Here is a 21,434-nt window from a genome sequence, read left to right on the forward strand (position 1 = left end):
CAGAAAATGTGAATGTAAAGTTCCAAAAGACTTTAACTCATTTAATATATGCTTAATATTTTTATTTTTAGTCACGCAGAAACACCATGAACCACACTGTATATCATCATCTTGATCTTATTCCAAGTTTTTTCTTCTTTTCTTCCTTCTGGACTCCTCCGTGGCCAACTGTGTTGCATACTCTGCTTTATCAATGTGAACCTTGTCCATTCATTCAAGTTCTCTGATGCAGTTTGCTCCAGGATTAATTCTCATATGCTGTAGCAGTTTCACCCTACCAATGTTGCCATCATTAAAAACAATAACAGCATAACTGAACCCCCACTTTAGCGTCTTCATACAAAGAAAAACATTTTTTGGTAAGCAAGTCCACATAAGGTTACTGAATGAATCATTGGGATTTTGAGTCTGACCATCCAGACACTTCTCCAGTAATTCATGTTTGTCAGGTCTCTGTAAATAGGTCTTATGATATCCATGACTGCTGCTGGGATGGAACGTTTGTGGTTGCATGAACTGTTTGAGTATTGCGCATTGCGGTAATTGCACCATGAATCAGGTCCAGGAGGACAAAGATGGTGTACTGGTTTTTCATCAGTTGACAGTCTGTGGAAGAAGGTAGCCCTTATTGCCTGCTTCATTTTCAACAAACCCTCAGTATTATTTCTAATGGCCATCCCATAATACTGCTGTAGTTCATCAATCATTTTGTCTGTTAGCCTGCCTCTTATGGTTTTACCATCAGAAAATTTCTTGTCTGCAAACTTTGTTTCAACTTCCTCAACCTGGTCCTCTTCTACCACCACTTGTGCCTTCATAATTTCTGTCACAGACATGCCCTTCTTCATTCCCTGATTTACACTTACAACAATGTTTCGTTAAAATCTGGAAATCTATTACCTTTCTTTCCAGTATACACACTGGTCACCGTAGCAAAAGAATTCTTAGAACTGTAGCCGCACTTCTGCCAAGTGCCATCGAAAGCTACTGGTATGTCAGTCATACTATCATTTATTTCAACAGCTTTGTTTGCAGCACCCTTCATTGACTCACATGCAACAGATTCCACAGCAGCTCCAATAAATCCTGCATACTTGTCGATTTTACGAGGTGGGTTTGGCATATTCATCACAAGGTATCATGAGAGTCCCTTCTCTGGGGACACCACCCCGTAGTTGAAATACTGATCATGCAGATAGAAAGGCTTCTGTGTATGCATGAAGCTGAGGGCTATGACAGCTGTAGTGTAGCTAATGGCAGAATCTCCTATGCTGGATGAACCAGATGAGCAGAGTGCCTCACAAAGCTCCACTACAATTCATGCTGAGGGGTGTGTGGCATGTAGCAAAATGTGTCATGAATGTAGTCTCAGGGCTACTGGTCAACTGATCCAAGTAACTAGCCTTGCACCATGCTGAGCACCATGGTATCAACCAAATAAATGGCTAAATCTCATGGTACCAAAATGGAGAAACAAAAACTGTGGGATTTGATGAGACTTAAAACACCCAAGCATTGAGGTTCGAACTAATGGAAGCTGTTTCTGGAATTGGATCAGTTGATAGACCAATCCAAGAAGAGGAAATCATCACTGAGAAGTTGGACTGTATCGAGGTCAAATCATTGTCTGGGGCTGAAAGGAGAAAACTTCACAAACAACAAAACGAAAAGGAAGACAAAAGGTCCCAAACTTAAGACCTCTACAAAGGTGGTCTTAGAGTGAAGGGGAAAAACAGATCCCTTCTACTTCCAAGACAGGAACAAGAGACAAGTCAAGACAAGGAACAGGAGAGGAGTCTAATATTCCCTTTTATCACAATAATTGGATCCAGAAATAGCCGAGGTAAGAAATAGGCCCCTGTGATGGAAGTCAGTGAGGAATCCTTGAGGGCAATGGGAAGAAAGGGTTCTTGCAGGCTATCGTCAGAGTAATCTCACACACTGGAAATGACCATGGTGTGGAGTTAGTGGCTGCAAGGGTTGCAGATAAATCTGCAACACAGTAAGGGGGCAACTGTCACCCCGAGTTGTCTTCTGGGAAGACAAGAGGTGGACGTTGTCCGGATCCAGGAACCCTATGTATATAAATGAGGCGTTTCAGGTCTTGGGGAAACTGGACGATGATGCTGGAGGCAAAATGCCAGAGGTAACATACTAGAAATTTAAAGAACACCAGAATATGCATTTATGTTGAGTGCGGAATTTCATTCCTGCCCATGGCGGACTTTCGTTTCAGGGACGTAGTGAATGAAGTTGCAAAATTAAGGTACCATGTAGACAGGTGTTCATAGCTGAATGAACAACTGTTGGTTGGTTGTGATGCCAATGCCCACAACCTGTTGAGGGGAAGCAGCGACACCAACAGCAGAGGAAAATTTAATTGAGAGTAGCCTGGAGATCCTGAATAGGGCATCAAATCGACCTTCAGGAACATAAGAAAGGAAGAAATAATGGGCATAACCTTTGGGTTCACCTTAACAGGTAGTTACGTCAAACAATGGCATGCGGTGTTGGAGCCATCCTTATCAGAACACACATATAACAAGTTTGAGGCTGAAATGAATGCTAAACAGACCATGGCCTATAGGAATCCTAGGAACACAACATAAGAGTCTTATAGGAAAGACCTAAACTCATCCATATCTGAATTTGTAATTTTAGTACGGACTCCAGTAGTACTCGAGGAAATGGCAGATGAAGTGACATCTGACATTATGACCTGGTACCTAGAAAATAACAACAACCTGGAATTGCAAAGGAAGCCAGTAAGAAAACTGTTAAACAATGCAAGAAGTAAAGGAAAATGGGCAAAACAGCTGAAGGCATTTGCCAAACACAGCCTTGTCATTAAGCAAGCAAAACTATCTGAAGCCAGAGAGAAATCTACATCTACATCGATACCCTGAAAGCCACCGTAAGGTGCATAGCAGAGAGCACCCCGTACCACTACTTGTCATTTCCCCTCATGTTCCACTCGCAAATAGAGTGAGGAAACAACTACTGTCTAATCACCTTCGTATGAGCCCTAATTTCTCATGTCTTATCTTCGTAGTCCTTACGCACGATATGTTTGTGGCACGCCCGATGTATGTTGGCGGCAGTAGAATCGTTCAGCAGTCAGTTTCAAATGCCAGTTTTCTAAGTTTTATCAAAAGTGATTCCTGAAAAGAATGCCGCCTTCCCTCCAAGGTTTCCCCTTTGAGTTCCTGAAGCATCTCTGTAACACTTATGTGTTGTTTGAATCTACCAGTAACAAATCTAGCAGCCCTCCTCTGAATTGCTTTGATACCTTCCTTCAATCTGACCTGGTACAGATCCCAAACAGTCGAGCAGTACTCAAGAATAAATAGTACCAGATCCTACATGCAGTTTTGTTTACAGGTGAACCACTCTTTTCTGAAATTCTCACAATAAACCAAAGTCAACCATTTGCCTTACTTACCACAGTTTCACATGCCGATTCCACCTCATATCACTTTGCAGTGTTATGCCCAGATATTTAAACGACTTGATTGTGTCAAGCTGGACACTAGTGATACTGTATCCGAACATTACAAGTTTGTTCTTCCTACTGATGCACATTAACTTACATTTTTCCACATTTTGGGCTAGCTGCCATTCATCACACCAACTGAAAATTTGGTCAAAGTCCTCTTGTATCTTCCTAGTCACTCAACTTCGACACTTTACCATATACCACACCATCATCAGCAAACAACCATAGACTGCTGCCCAACCTCCCCACCAAATCATTTATGTATATAGAGAACAACAGCAGTCCTGTCACATTTCCCTGGGGCACTCCTGATGATACCCTTGCCTCTGATAAACACATGCCACCGAGGACAACATACTGGGTTCTATTATTTAAGATGTCTTCAAAACACATATCTGTGAACTTATTCCATATGGTCATACCTTTGTTAACAGTCTGAAATGGGGCACTGTGTCAAATGCTTTCCGGAAATCTACAAATATGGAATCTGCCTGGTGCCCTGCATCCATAGTTCTCAGTATATCATGTGAGAAAATGGCAAGCTTAGTTTCGCATGAGCAATGCTTTCTAAAACCATGCTGATTCATGGACACAACTTCTTAGCTTAAAGATAGTTTATTATATTCAAACTGAGAATGTGTTCAAGGATTCTGCAGCAAACAGAAGTTAGGAATATTGGTCTGCAATTTTGCAGGTCCATTCTTTTACCTTTCTTATATACTGGAGTCACCTGTAATTTTTTTCCAGTCACTTGGAACTTTGTGGTGGGCGAGAGATTTATGATAAATGCAAGCTAGGTAAGGGGCCAATGCCGTAGAGCAAGTACTCTTTCTAAAATCAAGCTGGGATTTGTTTTCAAATCTTTCAGTTGCTTCTCTATGCCAGGTATGTGAATTTCTATGTTGTCCATACAGGAGTCTGTCCGATGGTCAAATGATGGAATGTTTGTATGTTTCTCCTGCATAAACAATTTCTTGAACATGAAATTTGAGACTTCGGTTTTTGTTTTGCTATCTTCAACTGCCACACCAGACCGGTCAACAAGGGACTGAATGGAAGCATTAGAGCCACTTAGCAATTTTGACCGTAATTTTCACAGGTTCTCTGTCAGATCTTTTGCTAAGGTGTGATGGTGGTAGCTGTTGTATGCTTCGCGCATCGATCTTTTCACAGACACACGAATCTCTACTAACCTTCACCTGCCATTGTTGTGTGTCCCTTTTTGACGTAGAGTGCAACAGCCTCTGTTTCCTCAGCACCTTGCGAATTTCGTTATTAAACCTTGGTGGGTCTTGATCACCCTTAATCCGTTTACTAGGCACATAACTCTCTAGACCATGAATTACAATCTGCTTAAACATTGCTCATTATTCCTGTGCGTCCATCTTACTGGTACCAAGTGATGCCAATTCACTGTATAAGTGAACTCCTTATCTGATCTGTCTAGCAGGAACACTCTCCTAGCCTTCTTGACTGATTTATTAACTCTCATAATCATGGTTGCTATAATGACATCATGATTGCTAATCCCCACTTCTATACTGACATGTCAATAAGGTCTGGCCTATTTGTAGCTACAAGGTCTAAGATATTTTCATTGTGAGTGGGCTGCCAAGCTAGCTGCTCAATACTATTTTCAGAAAACGTGTTCAAAAGTAGTTCGCATGACTGTCTGTCTGTCTGTCCCCCCCAATGAATCTGTAGACATCTCAGTCTATATGCAACAGGTTAAAGTCACCTCCAACTATTATTGCATGATCTGAGTATTTAAGTGCTATTGACCATAGACTTCCTTTGAATGACTCTAGAACTGTCACAGCGCAATCGGGTGGCCACATCCAACAATTAACATAGTTTCACCTACACCTGTTATACGTGACCAGACGACTTCACTGTCACACTCAATTTCAACATCAATAGAGACACTATTTTTGTCAACTGCAATGAACACTTCCCCTCCTGTGGCCTGTAATCTGTCTTTCTGATATACATTCCATGACTCACTAAATATCTCAGAGATTTCCACTTTGGGTTTCAGCCAGCTTCTGGTCCCAAGAATAATTTGAGTGCAATAACTTTCCGGGAGGGCAGAAAATTCGGGAACTTTACTACGAATACTTAGACAGTTTACTGATAAAATTGTGACAGTCAAAGTGTCTTGATTCTGAATGCTGTTTGCCTTTCTTTGCTGTGAATCGACTGGCGAATGTCCATTAGAGAACCTCAAACTAAAAAACCCTCATGTGCACTCCACAAGTACTCTGCTACGCACCCCTGACCTATCAAGGGAAGTCGCCACCTGAAAGGCAGCCTCCACATCTCAGATGAGGCTTCCTGACAGACATACCAGGTGAACATTGGCTTTCTTTCCAGCCCAGAGTGCTATCTGCCTAGGGGCTCCATAATGCGCCAAACATTGGAGCTGCCAATAACAAGTAAACCCTTGCCCCCCACGTCGCTGCTCGGACCCTGGTGAAGCAGCAGCCACCTGTCCACTCATAGGGTGAATGGATGAGGCCAGGCAGCCAGTTTCCACATTGGCCGTCCGCCTTGAGCAACGCGAACATGTTACCATCCAACAGTCAGCCTGCTGTGAGGGCAGATCTATCATGTCAATATGCGCTAAAAGGTGCCTCGGAAGCAGAGCCCATGGGCAAAACAACTGACTCCTGAGGTGTCCCATGCAACGCGCCAGATTCTCTGGCACTGCTGTACCCTGAGGCTGCAACCTGAAGGTGACTGACCATAGCCAACAGCACATATAGCTGTTTGTGAACTCTGGTCAGCCCTTCCTGTTTCCGCACACAGCATGCACACATCATACCCATCCTAGCAAGACTAACTGAAGAAGTAAATATAAAAGCACACAATTCTAGATATGCGACTTGTTACATTCCTGATGTGTCCCCAATGGACACTAATGCATTAAAAGAGCTACGTAGGTGGCTGTTCAATGACTCAACTACTATTAGACTGTCCTGCTTTTTCCTAAAGACATTAGTAAAATTGGTTAATGGGTATGCTAAGGAAGGGAGGTTAACTAAAGTTACTCTACATGTGAACTAACAAGTATATCAACTATGCAAATCATGTGAAGCAGCACTTCACCAGTTTGTTGAGAAGTTGGAAAAAGCACTATGCTTTCAGGAAATTGCTACCTGCACCCTCCTGGACATTAAAGGGGTTTTTAGCAATACAACCATGGCATTAAGACCACCATATATAAGTAGTTTACGACTATAATGAGTAAATGAAAGGTAGAAGCCACAAAGTTGAATGAGAAAATGGTGAACACCACCACCGAGGGGTGTCTGCGAGGAGGGGTTCTGTCATCTACACGAGTAAGTATATATAAACAATGTACTGGAATCTTAAGCTCATGGACAAAACTCTACTAGTAGAGGAGGCAATAAAGTAACTTTGGGTAATACTGAATGCAAAACTATATTTGAGCCCACAGATAAACAATGTGTGTTCCAAGATGGAAGGTGCTCTTATGTGCATTAGAAGGGCCTGTGGTAAAAACTGGGGTCACGACCCAGAAGTATGTACTAGATATACACCAATATAATAACGTCTATGATCAAGTTATAGGGCTACAGTATGGTGGAAGAAAGTACAACAGCAGATGGCTTCAAACGAGATTTGCAAGGTACAGAAATTGGCCCGCTTAGCAATAACACGTGGAATCAGCAGCATACTCACCGCTGGGATGGAGACCATTCTGGACATGCCACCTTCACACCTTTGTGTTACAATGGAGGTAGTAGCAACAATAACATACAAGAAGTAAATGGAAATCCTTAAGAAATCCAGACTCCCATACCAACATAGTGAATATGGTAAATACAGGAAATGCTGGCTAACTATACAACTCTCAGGTACTTTAATAACCCTTTCAAGGTGACTTTGGGAACAACAGCTGACAATAACGTTAATGATAATGAAAACTACCTCAGCTGTACTACTACACATTTATTGTGTTACAAGCAGTTTTGTTTGTAAAACATCTTCAGATTGCCTGCAGTTAAACAAAACAGGAAATGAGGCTAAAGCAATGAATAAAATTGCCAACTAACTCTGATAACAGCCTTACACTAAATTCTCACCGGGTTGTGCTTAAGTTATGACACAGACAACAACAATACCAACTGTGTCATGACTTCTGCACAACTTGGTGAGGATCTAGTGTAAGGCTGTTATCAATGTGAGTTGCCTATTTTATACGTTAAAATGCTGTAGCTTTAGCCTAATTTCCTGTTCTGTTTAACTGCTGGCAACCAGACAATGTTCTACAAACGAAACCAGTCATAGAACAATAAATGTGTAATAGTAGAGCTTAGGGTGTTTACATTAATCTTTAGCATCTGAAAGTAACAGTCAGAAGTAGGAAGCAATGGAAGAACAAACCTATCAGGAGATGCAGTGTGGTTTACTGAGAGATTGTAAACACATGAAGGTGCTGGAGCCGGGATATACAGGGTACAGCCCCAACTAAAGAAAGCAATTTCTCTAGGAAAGCTAGCTACAGTATTCCAGGCAGAGATATGTGCTATGGAGAATCTGCATAGGTGCCAGAAGGATTACGGCCTGTACATTCATCCAGACAGTCAAACAGCTCTGAAATTTTTACCAGCTCCTGCAAAGAGATAAAAGATTGTTACAGAATGCCATGAAGTCCTTGTGACAATAAGGGAAAGTGACAGGGTAAACCTGCTGTGGGTCCCTGGTCACACAAGGGTCAGTGGCACTGAACAAGCTGATAGGCTGGCTACGGCAGGTGCAATGACTCCACTAGTTGGACCAGGACATCTTTTAACCATCTCTGAGGTGATACGAACAAAACAACAAGCTAGATTAGAAGGCAGCTTGCAGAAACAAGACGTGTTCAAAAAGTAACAGGAATGCTAATTTTCTGGGAATAATTTTATTTATTCATCTATGTTAATGTTATCTCCTTCAAAGAAGTCCCCTTTAGATATTACACATTTATGAGATCACTTCTTCCAACCTCTGCAACACTTCTAGAATTCGATCTTTGGGAAAGCACTTAGTTCTCTCAGCGATGCACTTTTAATCTCATCTATGCCTGCAAAACAACAACTCTTTAATGTTATCTTTATTTCTGGAAACAGAGAAAAGGTACACAGGGCCATATCTGGTGAATATGGAGGCTAGGGTATCATCATCACAGTGTTGTTTTTTACCAAAAATACATGAAAAAGCAATGTAGTGTGAGCAGGTGCATTTGGCAAAAATTTTGCTGTCACACAATTCATACCCAAAACACCCAAAAAGCTTTCACTGCGTGAGTCAACTGATATGCCAAACAATCAGCAACTCCTCTGATTGTGATCTTGTGATCCTTCACAATAATTTCTTTCACTTTTTCCACAGTTTCATCGGTTGTTGGTGTGGTGGGATGTCCAGAATGCTTGTTAGCTTCAACATCTTCACAGCCATCTTGGAAATACTTATACCCCTTGTAACCCCTTGTTTTACTCATAGCAGTCTCATCAAAAGCAATATTCAACATTTCTAAAACCTTGTTACATTTTATTCTGTTTTTAAATCAAACCTATAATAGTCACTCTTAAGGAAACACATGTAACCTCCTTGACAACTATACTTCTGACACTGCTACCAGTGTACAGATATGTTTCACACATGTTCACCAACACAACAATGAAAAATCACACGAAATGGGCTAATACAATATGCAAAATTACAAAATACCTATTTTTTTGGACACATCTTCTATTGGACTAATATCCAAAAACAGCACATGGCAAGCTAATGATACAAAACCCATATTTCAAGAGAAGTTCTGTAATCCTCGGCTCCAAGAGACAGATTTAACTCATGGTAGGACTGGTGACAAGTCATGGGAAATTTAAGAAAAACCAAAGCATGATGAGTACAGAGAGATAAGTGCAGAATAAATGGTGAGAGGGATGAAACAGTGACACATTTAATCTTCCGATGTGAAGTGCTGGAGGCCAAAAGACATAGAATACTTCAGTCTTAACTCTTGAAGAAACTATGTCTAACTTATTTATCTACCATATGATGAGAACAAATACATATATACAACACCTGTGGACTAATGTGCACAATCACATGCTTGTACAATCTCATATCACCAGATCTAGCTCACTGATCCATTTGATTGCTTCTCTGATACGTGGTGAATGTCCATTATGGCTCCTTTACAAGTTCAAAGAAGGTAGTCAGCAACGATATGGATGGTTAATTGTAAGAAGGCACCACAGTCACAATTTGCAGAACCTGTCCATCACCACTTGTGCAGAAGATAACCACATCTGCCCTGTCCAGTCTGAATTCAGTTCACGATCCTTTATGACATTTTAGGTGATCATATCCTTGTATCCACATGGAAGAGTTCTCCACTAGATATGTGTTAACTACAAATGTCTGCTACCACTGAATTTTCCATGTGTAGTTGACACTGTAAGAGGCTCCCTTGTTGGCTGCTGCACTCCACAACAGTTTCCTTGATTTCAAGTGTTAGTGCTGTTCTTGTGCAATAACTTGATGAATGGGTAGCTGAGGATTCTTTTGAATGCTATCCAGACTTCACAAAACCTTCTAGTCTTCCTAGAGCTGGAGGTGGATGTGGAATATTGCTGAGAACAGGAAGCCATGGGGTGTCTGTATGCTGTAGAAGTGGACCATCTTTGTGCATTTGTCAACTTAATTGTGTCTAATAAAAAACTGAGTAACAGCCTCCTACTACTCTTTATAGGTACCAGCTGGCTTTACTAGAATTGCAGTGAGAGAAACTGCACAATAAAATCAGTTCCTGAGTGAGCAACAGTGGGCTAAGATAATGGTTGTTTTGTCTCCCTGTGTAAATCAATCAACGAACCAACCAACCAATCACATAAGGGTCAGAGATAGAAGGCAGCTTTGCACTCATTCGGAAGCTAAGCGAAGGTATGTTCATTCAGGGATTTATGATCATAAAATAAAGACAATAGAGTGTGCACACAGAGACCAGTTAACATTAGCAGAAACAATGGAGGTCACTTGCCGAATGAGAGTACAATAACCTTGGCCAGAGAGAAGATGAATACTCAAAGCAGTAGTGCATCACTGTGAAACAAAAAGAGTGACAAATTGTTTCACATGCAGTAAGCCAGGCTCTATGGTGTAAGATTGTCAGACCGAGATGAGTAGGAAAGGTAGGGCCAGTTGTAACAGGAAACGGAGGTATGGTCACAAAAGTGGCAGTGAGGATAACCAGTATTGATCTCCAGTCTCAAACTGTTCTGTGGTAATTACAAGGAAACATAAAGATTTCGTGCAGTGAGATACTTGCAGGGCAACTTATCAAGGCACAAAGGTCTATGTGCTCAATCAAAACCTCTGACGTGCTCTAAATGTAAACAAATTGCAACTTTGCAAGAAACTGCATGGAGTGTGATTGCCATGCACAGAAAGAGAGAAAAATTCAGGAAAACAAGAAACGGCACACAAAAGCAATCATCTTCCGCTTCATCTGGAAAAATATTGATAATCAATAGAAAAAACAGAAATCTGCTTGTAGAGCTGGAATGCCAGGAAGGAGCATGAGATTTCTGGTGGACAGTGGGGTACAAATAAGCCTAGTGCGGAGAAGTAGCTTGCACGACAGCCGAAGGGGTATCCCAACTGACAGTATCAGGAACTGCTAATATGGGTGTAATAGCACTCAGACTATGAACACAAAGCATTGCTTCCATGATAGGGGAACATGTGCATCTTCTGGTTGACAGGCTGGTAAGCACAAATTTCTTTGATGAAGGTGGGATCATAATTAATTACACCACCAAAAACCTGTGGATCCACAGGGAACAGATCAAAATGAAGACAGAGCAAGAGTGTGAACTCTGTGCAGAGCATAACAGGAAAGTCATACCTCTTTCGGAAGAGGCTCGGCCATGAAGCAAAATGCGCAAAGAAATACAAAGACTAGGAGGGACAGAAGGCAAACTGTCAAGCTACAGCAGAAGCAAGCATCAAGGATTGCCAAAGAGAAATGAAAAAGTGATATCGAAAGACAAGAGCAAGTCACAAAAAGGCTAACAGTAGGGCCTCAAGAAAATATGTGCAGGCTGAGAAGAGAGGCAAGCAGAATGCGAGAGGCTATCATTCCTGAACATATGAACAATGGTGTCTATCTGCCTGAAGTGTTGGTAAAAGTGGATTCAGGGCAATGCATAACGAGTAAAGTGAACACTAAAAATGAGAGAGTATCAGCAGAATTCTCACTGCTTATAGCGGAAGCAGTACCCGAAGCATCAGCATTACGAACAAGCTACAGCTAAAAGCATGAATAGTAATGCTGAAAGAGAAAATCCAAGTTAGTAATTTAAATGCAAAACAAAAAGCAGCCACTACCAAGATACACACCACATATAGCAACATTTTTCATTTGCTAAGAGACAAGTTATCTTCCACAGATATCAGGAGGTACAAAATCAAACTGCTACCGGAAGCACAAAGGTAAAGTGATTTGGTCGCAGCTCTATCAGATATGACAAGCACAAAAGAAAAGTGTGTGCAAATTGTTGCATATTGAGAAAGTACAGTCTGCCAGCTACCAGTCTCAAATGAACGTAGCACTAGGAAGGTCGCTTTGTATGTTAAGAGAGAGGATGCAACATTGTGTAAATAGAGCAGAAACAGATTGGGGCAGTTAGGTTCTGAATATGGTTTCCTATTACAATATGACTATGCACACCACAACTGAATATACTCCACATGAACTGATTTTTGGAAGAGAGTTTAACATTCTGGGATACTACAAAAGGGTGAGACCAGTGGGATGTATAACTTTGATGATTATGTTGCAGAACTAAAAGAGCATATACAAGAGAGACACTGATGTGTAAGAGAACAAAATGCGCAATGCGAGATCAAGAAAAATGAGTATTACAATGAAACACAGAATCCAAAGCAATTCCATTTTGGTGATAATGTTATGTAGTATGATAAGGGTGTACAACAAGGTACATCGCATAAATCAGATACTCAATGGTGAGGTCCGTACACAGTGCTATGAACAAAGGGACCTAACATAGTAATCTGTCAAAAATGAAATACACTCTTTACCATCCATCCAATAAACTGAACAAGTTTTTCTAATATTAGTTGGAGTGGAGCAAATTGGACAACAAAATAAATGGAAATAAAAGTTCAGTTGGCACCCAGATGTACTATGACAACACGAGCAAAGTACAAATTTATAGTGTAACTTGGAGAATAGTAAGTTATTTCACTCTGCTAGAGCCGAAAGAGTAATCCGAGCAAACTGTAGTTCTTGCAAGGCAAGCAGATGAATTCTGTAAAGAAAGATTGACAGTACTGAACAATGGCATGTGGGAAAGACTGAAAGAACACAAGGTTTAACTAAACAATTAGCACAACATGAATCACATCTCAAGAAATGAAGAATCTTGAACTTTGTGGGCAAAGTCATGTAAAATCTTGTTTGGTACGTTAGGTGAAGACGATGCCAGTTACTTTAAGGAGAAGGCAGATGTGCTATAAGGGGAACAAAAACAGTTGCTCAGACTTTTGAAGGAGCAAATAATGACAGTCATAGAAACTTTAACTGGTTTTAATTGAACAGTAATCTCCACAGTAAAAAATGAAGTAACTATGCAGCAGGGAATGAAACAGTTAAGACAACATGTAACAAAGTACAAAAACAGAGCTGACAGAGGGTTGCAGAGAGCAATTTTGATGACTGTTAACGAATAACTTTACAGCTTACAGGTATTTTCAACGAATTAGGGTGGGAATATGGTATGTTAATATCAGCAATGGTAAACACTCATAAGGATATTCTGTAACTGCATCTGGTCAATCCAGTTCACATTGTAAAGCACTTAGAACTTATTAAGGGGTATCAATGACAAGAGGTTACCTGTCACCCTTACGTCAGATAGCAGGTATCTACTGATCAGAGCTGCTGACCTGGATGTTTACATTGCGAGAACATCTTAAGCTATTTGTTAAACATCCTATTCGCAGAAGACAATGTGTTTGAATTGTGCAGAATATGACAGATGCCATTGGAACTGGATGGAACAAAGCATTTGTTTCTGTGCGAGATGCTATACAAAATATCCGACAATTTCACTGTACTAGTCAAACCAGTACGGCATTCTGATACTGGCTGTCCCGAGGTACATGTCTCACAAACAATCATGTTGGATGAACATCGGCAACTGAGCATTATACCAGAGGTTGAAAATGCCGCTTCAGTTGTAAAGTTCTTTTATTATCACACGACCGGTTTCGGGCTCTTATAAGCCCATCTTCAGATGTCATAACTTGGTGCTGGGCCCCCAAGCACTGTGATGGACGTGTACTAGGCGCAGTGTGCTACCTATCAGCGTAGAACAGGGAGTAGCAGATGTGAAAGAGGAGGCAAACTGGTTCATATGTAGCACACCATGCCTAGTAAATGTCCACAGTGGCACTCGGGGGCGGGGGACCAACAAGTTACAACACCTGAAGATGGGCTTATAAGAGCCCAAAACCAGTTGTGTGATAATAAAAGATCTTTACAACTGAAGCAGTATTTTCACCTTCTGGTACATGTCTCAGTTACTGTGGAAAGAAAGTTGCATCATCTTTGACAGATGCAGTTGTGCGTTGTAGTGGTGCATGTCAGGACATGTTTCAGTGCTTCTGCGAATTGTCAAATGAATAATGTAAAGAAGCAACAGATTTGCACCAAATTCTGTTTCAAGTGCAAGACATCTGCAGCTGAAACCCAATGCATGCTGACAGAGGCACTGGGTGAGAGTGCACTGAGTCAAGCAAGAACATCTGTTTGGTTCAAGCACTTCAAGGAACACAGAATTTATGGAAGATGACAAACATTCTGGTTGACCGTCAACATGCACACTACTGGAAATAATCATGAAAGTGCATGACGTGATTCACGAAGACCGAAAGCAGACAATTCACAATGTTTATAACGGACTTGGGCTGTCGTACAGTAAATGTGAATGAATTCTAGCTGATGAGCTAATACAAGCTGAATTGCAGTGAAGTTTGTCTCTCGTCTTCTCAGAATCAACCAATGAAACGTCAGGATTCAGACATGCACTGAGCTGCAAAAAAAAAAGAGTTTGAGAGTATCCAAAATTCTTATCCAGAGTCATAACAGGTGATGGATTTTTTGTCTACAGTTATGAACCTGAAACAAAGCAGCAATGAACACAATGGAAAACGCCATCCCCTCCAAGGCTGAAAAAAGCTCGACAAGTTCGCAGCAACATGAAGTCAATGTTGATCATCCTATAAATATCGACATTCGAGAACTGTGCATAAGGAGTTTGTGCCACTGATCAGACTGTCAACAGGCCATTTAACTGTGAGGTTTTGAGGTGGCTGAGGGCCAATGTTCTGCACAAACAGCCAGACTTGTGGAAAAAGAAAGTCTGGATGGTGCACCATTACAATGCACCCATGCACACCTTGCCTGTTGTGAAGGAATCCCTGGTCATGGTTTGCCACCCTCCCTGCTTGCCAGACTTACCCTTGTGTGACTTCTATCTGCCCCTGAATATGAAAATTACATTGAAAAGGTGATGTTTTGACTTGAATTAAGACATCCAGGTGCAATCGCAATGGCTCCTGAACACGTTTCACTCTGCGGATTTCCAAGAGTGCTTCCAAAATAAGGGGACAATAACAGGATCATTGCATACATACCCCAAGATGACTACTCTGAAGGTGATGGAGGACATTAGGATGTAAGTATAGTTTTCTGATTTTCACAATGAAATTCTCAGATTTTTGGGTATCACCTCATACACTGCACCAGAAAAGGAGCTACTGCTAACTGATGATGCAAAATGGCAGTATGCGAAGCTGAGTAGTGAGCAGCCACATTGCAAAACAGTAGGTCAAAATCTCAAAATCAGTAAGCAAGTTGTTATACTTTTATATACGTATGTCCACAAGTTGTGTAAGGATAAAATGTCACAACTTGTCCCAAAAATCCTGAAGTAATTAATAGTATTAAATGAAAGTCTGTGGAAGCCACCAAGTAATACAATGGCTGTTTGTTGCCCCAATGGAACTAGATATTACCGTCATCTATCATGATGGTAAGCCCACCGATACTGTAATACGAGGCATAGGAAAGTTGAAATTTCTGGGCAAACGAGATGGATGCACTGCTCAAATGATGATTCACTCTAAGTATGTAATATGAACCAATGCCACCAGTACTGACATTGTACCTAATGCATGGAAATCAACCTGCACTGTAAATAACAAAAATTAAAAATTACAGGAATTTACACCCCAAAATCATTAAACTCTGGCAAAGTTAAAAAATTTTAAGTTGAGTGGTTTTTTGGTTTCTATCTACTTCACAAAACTAAATTGCTTCTGAGAATAATAATAGGTGCTCTAAACGAAAATCTAAGGCTGACACTTGAAATTTACACTTTTGTAATAAATTTTGAATTTCATAGCAAGAATGACAGATGAGATAGCGGTACTGCCTGATTAGAGCTAAATACACAGTTTTCGAGAAAAATCTTAATAGGGATCAGACACAGGACCAACCAAATTAATTAAAAAATGGGACTGACTATGTTCGTAACAGAAATGTCTCACAATCACAACCTATAAGGAGCGATCACAAACTTTCCGTTTGAGGGTGTTACTGCATTTGAAATGTAGTGTGCCTCCAATGTGGTATATAAGCCACGACATGTAGGCAAGGATCAGTGCGGCATTCATATTTTTCTGACGTGCATACAGTAAATGCAGAAACTTCAACTACGGTGACATTACTACCAAACGCGTCCAAACAGGAGCAATGTGCTGTTATTCTTATCTTGGCTGGCCAAAGGACAAACACCAAACAGACCAATCGGAAAATGAAGAGCTGTATGGGACAGCATGTCAGTTGAAAACCACTGTTGTGAATAGTGTGCCAAAGGGTGCTGCTGCTTCATGATAACTTATGGCCCAATATCGCAAATGTCGTAACACATTAGTTGTGCCAACGCAAATGGTAGCACCTGCCCTATGTCTGCCCCTGGTAGTTGAGTTGTCAGCGTGACAGAATGTCATACCTAATGGCCCGGGATTGGTTCCTGGCTGAGTCGGAGATTTTCTCCACTCAGGTACTGGGTGTCATTTCATCATTTCATCCCCATCGACACAAAATTTATTTTAACTAATCCAGTATTTTATTGACAGCCATACTTACCAGATTGCCTTTGTATATTTATTTGATCTTTTTACCATAGGTCACTCTGAATGAACACCCCAAGATGTTTAACAGTTTGACTGATTCCAGTGATGCTCTGGTAATATCTTCACAATTGAATAATACACTATGCGATCAAAAGTATCCAGACACCCCCAAAAACATAAGTTTCTAATTTCAGGTTCATTGTTCTGCCACCTACTGCCAGGTACTCCATATCAGTGACCTCAGTAGTCATTAGACCAGGAGAGAGGAGACTGGGGCGCTCCGCGGAACCCACGGACTTCGAACGTGGTCAGGTGATTGGATGTCACTTTTGTCATAGGTCTATACGTGAGATTTCCACACTCCTGAACATCTGTAGGACCACTGTTTCCAATGTGATAGTGAAGTGGAAATGTGAAGGGACACGTACAGCATAAAAACGTACAGGCTGACCTCATCTGTTGACTGACAAGAGACCGCCGATAGTTGAAGAAGGACGTAATGTTTAATAGGCATACATCTGTCCACACCATCACACAGGAATTCCAAACTGCATCAGGAGTCACTGCAAGCACTATGACAGGCAGGAGGTGAGACAACTTGGATTTCATACTCGAGCAGCTGTTTATAAGCCACACATCACAACGGTAAATGCCAAACGATGCCTCGCTTGGTGTAAGGAGCATAAACATTGGACGATTGAAGAGTGGAAAAACGTTGCATGGAGTGATGAATCACAGTACACAATGTAGCGATCCAATGACAGAATGTGGGTATGGCGAATGCCCGGCGAAGGTCATCTGCCAATGTGTGTCATGCCGAGAGTAAAATTCGAAGGTGGTGGTGTAATGGTGTGGTCGTGTTTTTCATGGAGGAGGCCTGCACTCCTTGTTTTGCAAGGCAATATCACTGCACAGGCCTACATTGATGTTTTAAGCACCTTCTTGCTTCCCACAGTTGAAGAGCAATTTGGGGATGGCAAATGCATCTTTCAACATGATCGAGCACCTGTTCATAATGCACGGCCTGTGTAGGAGTGGTTACACGACAATGACAGCCCTGTGATGGACTCACCTGCACAGAGTCCTGACCTGAATTCTATAGAACTCTTTTGCGTTGTTTTGGAATGCCGACTTCGTGCCACGCCTCACTGACCACCGACATCAATACGAATTCCAGCATTACCGATGGAGGGCATCACAAACTTTTAAGTCATTTTCAGCCAGGTGTCCGGATACTTTTGATCACATAGTGTAGACAACGAGTTCTCACTATGAACAAGTTTTCTGTCGAATAATGTACCCTGCACAAAATTCTATGAAGACATTTTTTATTTAATGGCTAGTATGAAAGGACTGCATCAAAGATTTCATTAAGTCAAGACACATGGCACCTACAGCATTCTGGATCCTGCAAATGAGATGTCCGAGATGAATTTTACACCACTAATGTTTATGGAATCAAGTGTTGATTCTCACTGAAGAGTTGCTCAATCTCTAAAAGAATCAGCACATGTTTACACAACACATGTTCCATAATTTTGTAACAAAATGAAGTAAGAGATCTATAATACTTTACATCTCTTAAAAAATTGCATCAAAAACTGGAACCTTTTTTCCATTCACATAGGATATTTGACAGTACACAAACCTACAATAAACTTCTGCTTGAAAATTAGTCTCTCTCTTTTTTTGCACAACTGATTTAGTATTTAATCAATCATGTAAATCACTAGAGTTTCCTCTCTCAAGAGATACTGATATTGCAATCATCTACCTCTGTATCTATCATTTTTGTAATAATGGGAAAGTGCAACAGTTGTGCAATCTTCTTCAATGAAGCGACTTTAGAATACAGAATTTGTCTTTTGTCAAACTCATTATCACCTTCATTACCATACCACTGCGATCAGCAAATGAGTTGAAGGATGAGTTTATTACATGACAATAAGTAAACCAAAACATCCCCACTTTTTTCCCTTGCAATTTAGCAGATAGTACTTTGCAAAACATCTACACATCTTGTGCAGCTCTTCCATGCTCATTTTGGCTTCATTTAAAATTTCTTTGTATGCAGAGCTTCAGCTGTAACTGGGCATTGCAGTAGAGGTTGAAGATATCACTATTCAGTATAACTTTTTTTATTTGTTTTTTATTATTTTTCAATTCTTAAAGCACGACCTATTTTGGACTCTTAAATGCCCATCATCAGGTGTGATAACTTTGTATTGTGACGTTGAGTGTCGTGATTGATGAGTACAGGATGCAGTGTACCACCAGCGAGTGCAGAGCCTGGAAGGAAACAGAACCTTACAACTGAAGCAGTATCTTTAACCTCTGCTTTTGCAGTAATTTTGTAACTTTGTTATTAGATCCTGGTTGGGACTTTCTAATATGATACATATTGCTCTAAGGCAAATAATGAAACACTTTCACATCTGAATGGCATTGTTACATTTGGTTTCACAGCATAAACAAAAAGAAAACTTCATATAGACAGTATTACAGCAGAGAAGAAAATTAATTATAGTAAGATCAAAGAGATGGATTATCTGTATGCTTACTACAGGCATGATCATTCAATTTGTGCTTAAAAGATTTTGATGACCACAACATTTGTTGGATAGAGTACCAAAACTAAGGGCTGACTACACATGGTATTTCCCTCCTGTTCTTGTGTGAATCATCACAAATTTTGGAGACATAGCCATTTACAATTGCTTGTCGTGTGATTCACAAAAAATCTTTTGCATCAATGTATACAGCCCTTCTCAGTTACTTGTGGGATTACAGTGGAAAACATACTGCTGATACTGATTTCATTCATTTGACCACACAACTAAGTCCACTGGACGACATCAGGGTGCATCTTTTTTCTTTCTATCATCCTGTCTACCGCAACAGGAGTGTGACAGTACCATTTACGTGAATTTATCGATGCAGTGAATATAAGTTACCGCAACAGGAGCGTGACAGTATCATTTATGTGAATTTATCGATGAAGTGAATATAAGGTACTTAGTAATTTTACAAAGCATCAATGAGAGAGAAGAGGGGTGGAGGAAGAGTAAATGAAGGACAACAGAAGAGGAGGGGAGGAATATTCAGATTATATAACCTGTCGATGACGAGGGCATCAGAGATCGAACACATGAAGGGACCAATGAAGGAATGAGAATGAATTTGGCAGCATTCTTTTCAAATTTAGTGATCTAGGAAACCCAAAATCTGAATGGTGAGATGAGAATTTTAATCCTAAATACAGTAGGACTAGGATGGTAAAAAGGAGGAGGAATGTGTGTGTGTGTGTGTGTGTGTGTGTGTGTGTGTGTGTGTGCGAGTGAGAGAGAGAGAGAGAGAGAGAGAGAGAGAGAGAGAGAGAGAGAGAGAGAGAGCATGCGCACATAGCTCAAATAATTTAACTAAATCTATACAAACAATGTATACACTAAAATAAAACCAGCAACTATACTTACGAAGAGACGCCCCAGATCCTACTTTATGTCGAGCTAAAGCAGCATACTGTGCTCGTGCCTTGGCACGTTGGGCTGCCTGCAGATCAATAGCACTATTAGACCGGAGTGCTGAAGGGCCAGGAGCTGAACCTCGACGTGGTGATCCATCTGCATAAACCAAGATAAATTTGTAACATTTAATACGTTACGGATGAGAGACATTGTTTTGAATGCCATGCTGACTGCTACTTAACAGTGACTACGTCAAAAAGACATTCTTTCAATAGTGACATTTCCTAGAGTACATGTATCTTGAAACTTAAAGCTTTTCGAGATAAATGGAATGTTTCCTGGTTACCATCTGCAAGTATCACATTTAGTGAATCACTGCCAGTGATATAAATGCAAGTTAATCATCAGAGAGAACAATCAAACACTTAAAAAATGTAGCTTCATCAGACTGTGTATACTGTTTGGTTAGGGCATTTATTTGTATGTAATACGTTGGTTTTAGCAACTTAGATGTATTTGATTTGTGCTGTGATGTCTCAAAGATTTTCAGCAATTTCTTTCCACAGCATATCTCTCCTTACACTATAGTTGATAGTTGTGTCTTTGCTGTGTGAACAAAACAAATACCTGTGCCTATAATGCTCAGCAATAAAGATTTGCAAAACATACTATATATAGAATATATGTAATTGCCAATGACCCCCCCCCCCCCCCCCCCACACACACACACACACACACACACACACAGAGCGAGAGAGAGAGAGAGAGAGAGAGAGAGAGAGAGAGAGTGAGTCCTGGTGCTGTGGCCTGACTCGGGTGAGACGTTCACACCAAGTGGAACAAAAAGGACAAGAGGTTTGAAAAACGGGGCAGGTAACAGCTAGGAAAGAATGGCAGCAATGGAACAAGATAGGAATGTGCCACCAGCGAATTCACCCTGAAGCAGAAAGGGGAAGTCCATATGGTACACATGATGAAATAGGAGGAGTTGGTTAAGGGGTAATGGGTGAGAGCCTAGAACAGAGAAAGATGGAAACGACAGAGAGAAATAAGTGGGAGCAGATTATGAGATAGAAGACTCTGACTAAATTCAAGTGTTGGAGAGAGACTGAGGAGGGTTTGGGAGGGAAACCCAAGAGACAGAGTTGACGTGGTTATGAGGAATGTGTTATCTGATATTGAGACCTGAACTTTTTTGTGATCAAATATTATGTTCATCTACATATACATCTACG

General features: G+C 40.8%; 1 protein-coding gene across 4 annotated transcripts in view; it reads right to left on the reverse strand.

Annotated features, from left to right (window-relative positions):
• Nucleotides 1-21,434, reverse strand: part of LOC126469999 (CLIP-associating protein 1-A-like) — a 237,178-nt gene that overhangs the window by 89,553 nt on the left and 126,191 nt on the right. For all 4 annotated transcript variants that reach the window (XM_050097462.1, XM_050097461.1, XM_050097463.1 and 1 more), the window contains one exon: nt 20,209-20,355. In XM_050097462.1, the coding sequence (XP_049953419.1) occupies nt 20,209-20,355 (147 nt within the window). The remainder of the gene's footprint in view (nt 1-20,208; nt 20,356-21,434) is intronic.

This window comes from Schistocerca serialis, chromosome 3 (assembly GCF_023864345.2).
Source record: "Schistocerca serialis cubense isolate TAMUIC-IGC-003099 chromosome 3, iqSchSeri2.2, whole genome shotgun sequence".
In the NCBI taxonomy this organism is placed as follows: Eukaryota; Metazoa; Arthropoda; class Insecta; order Orthoptera; family Acrididae; genus Schistocerca; species Schistocerca serialis.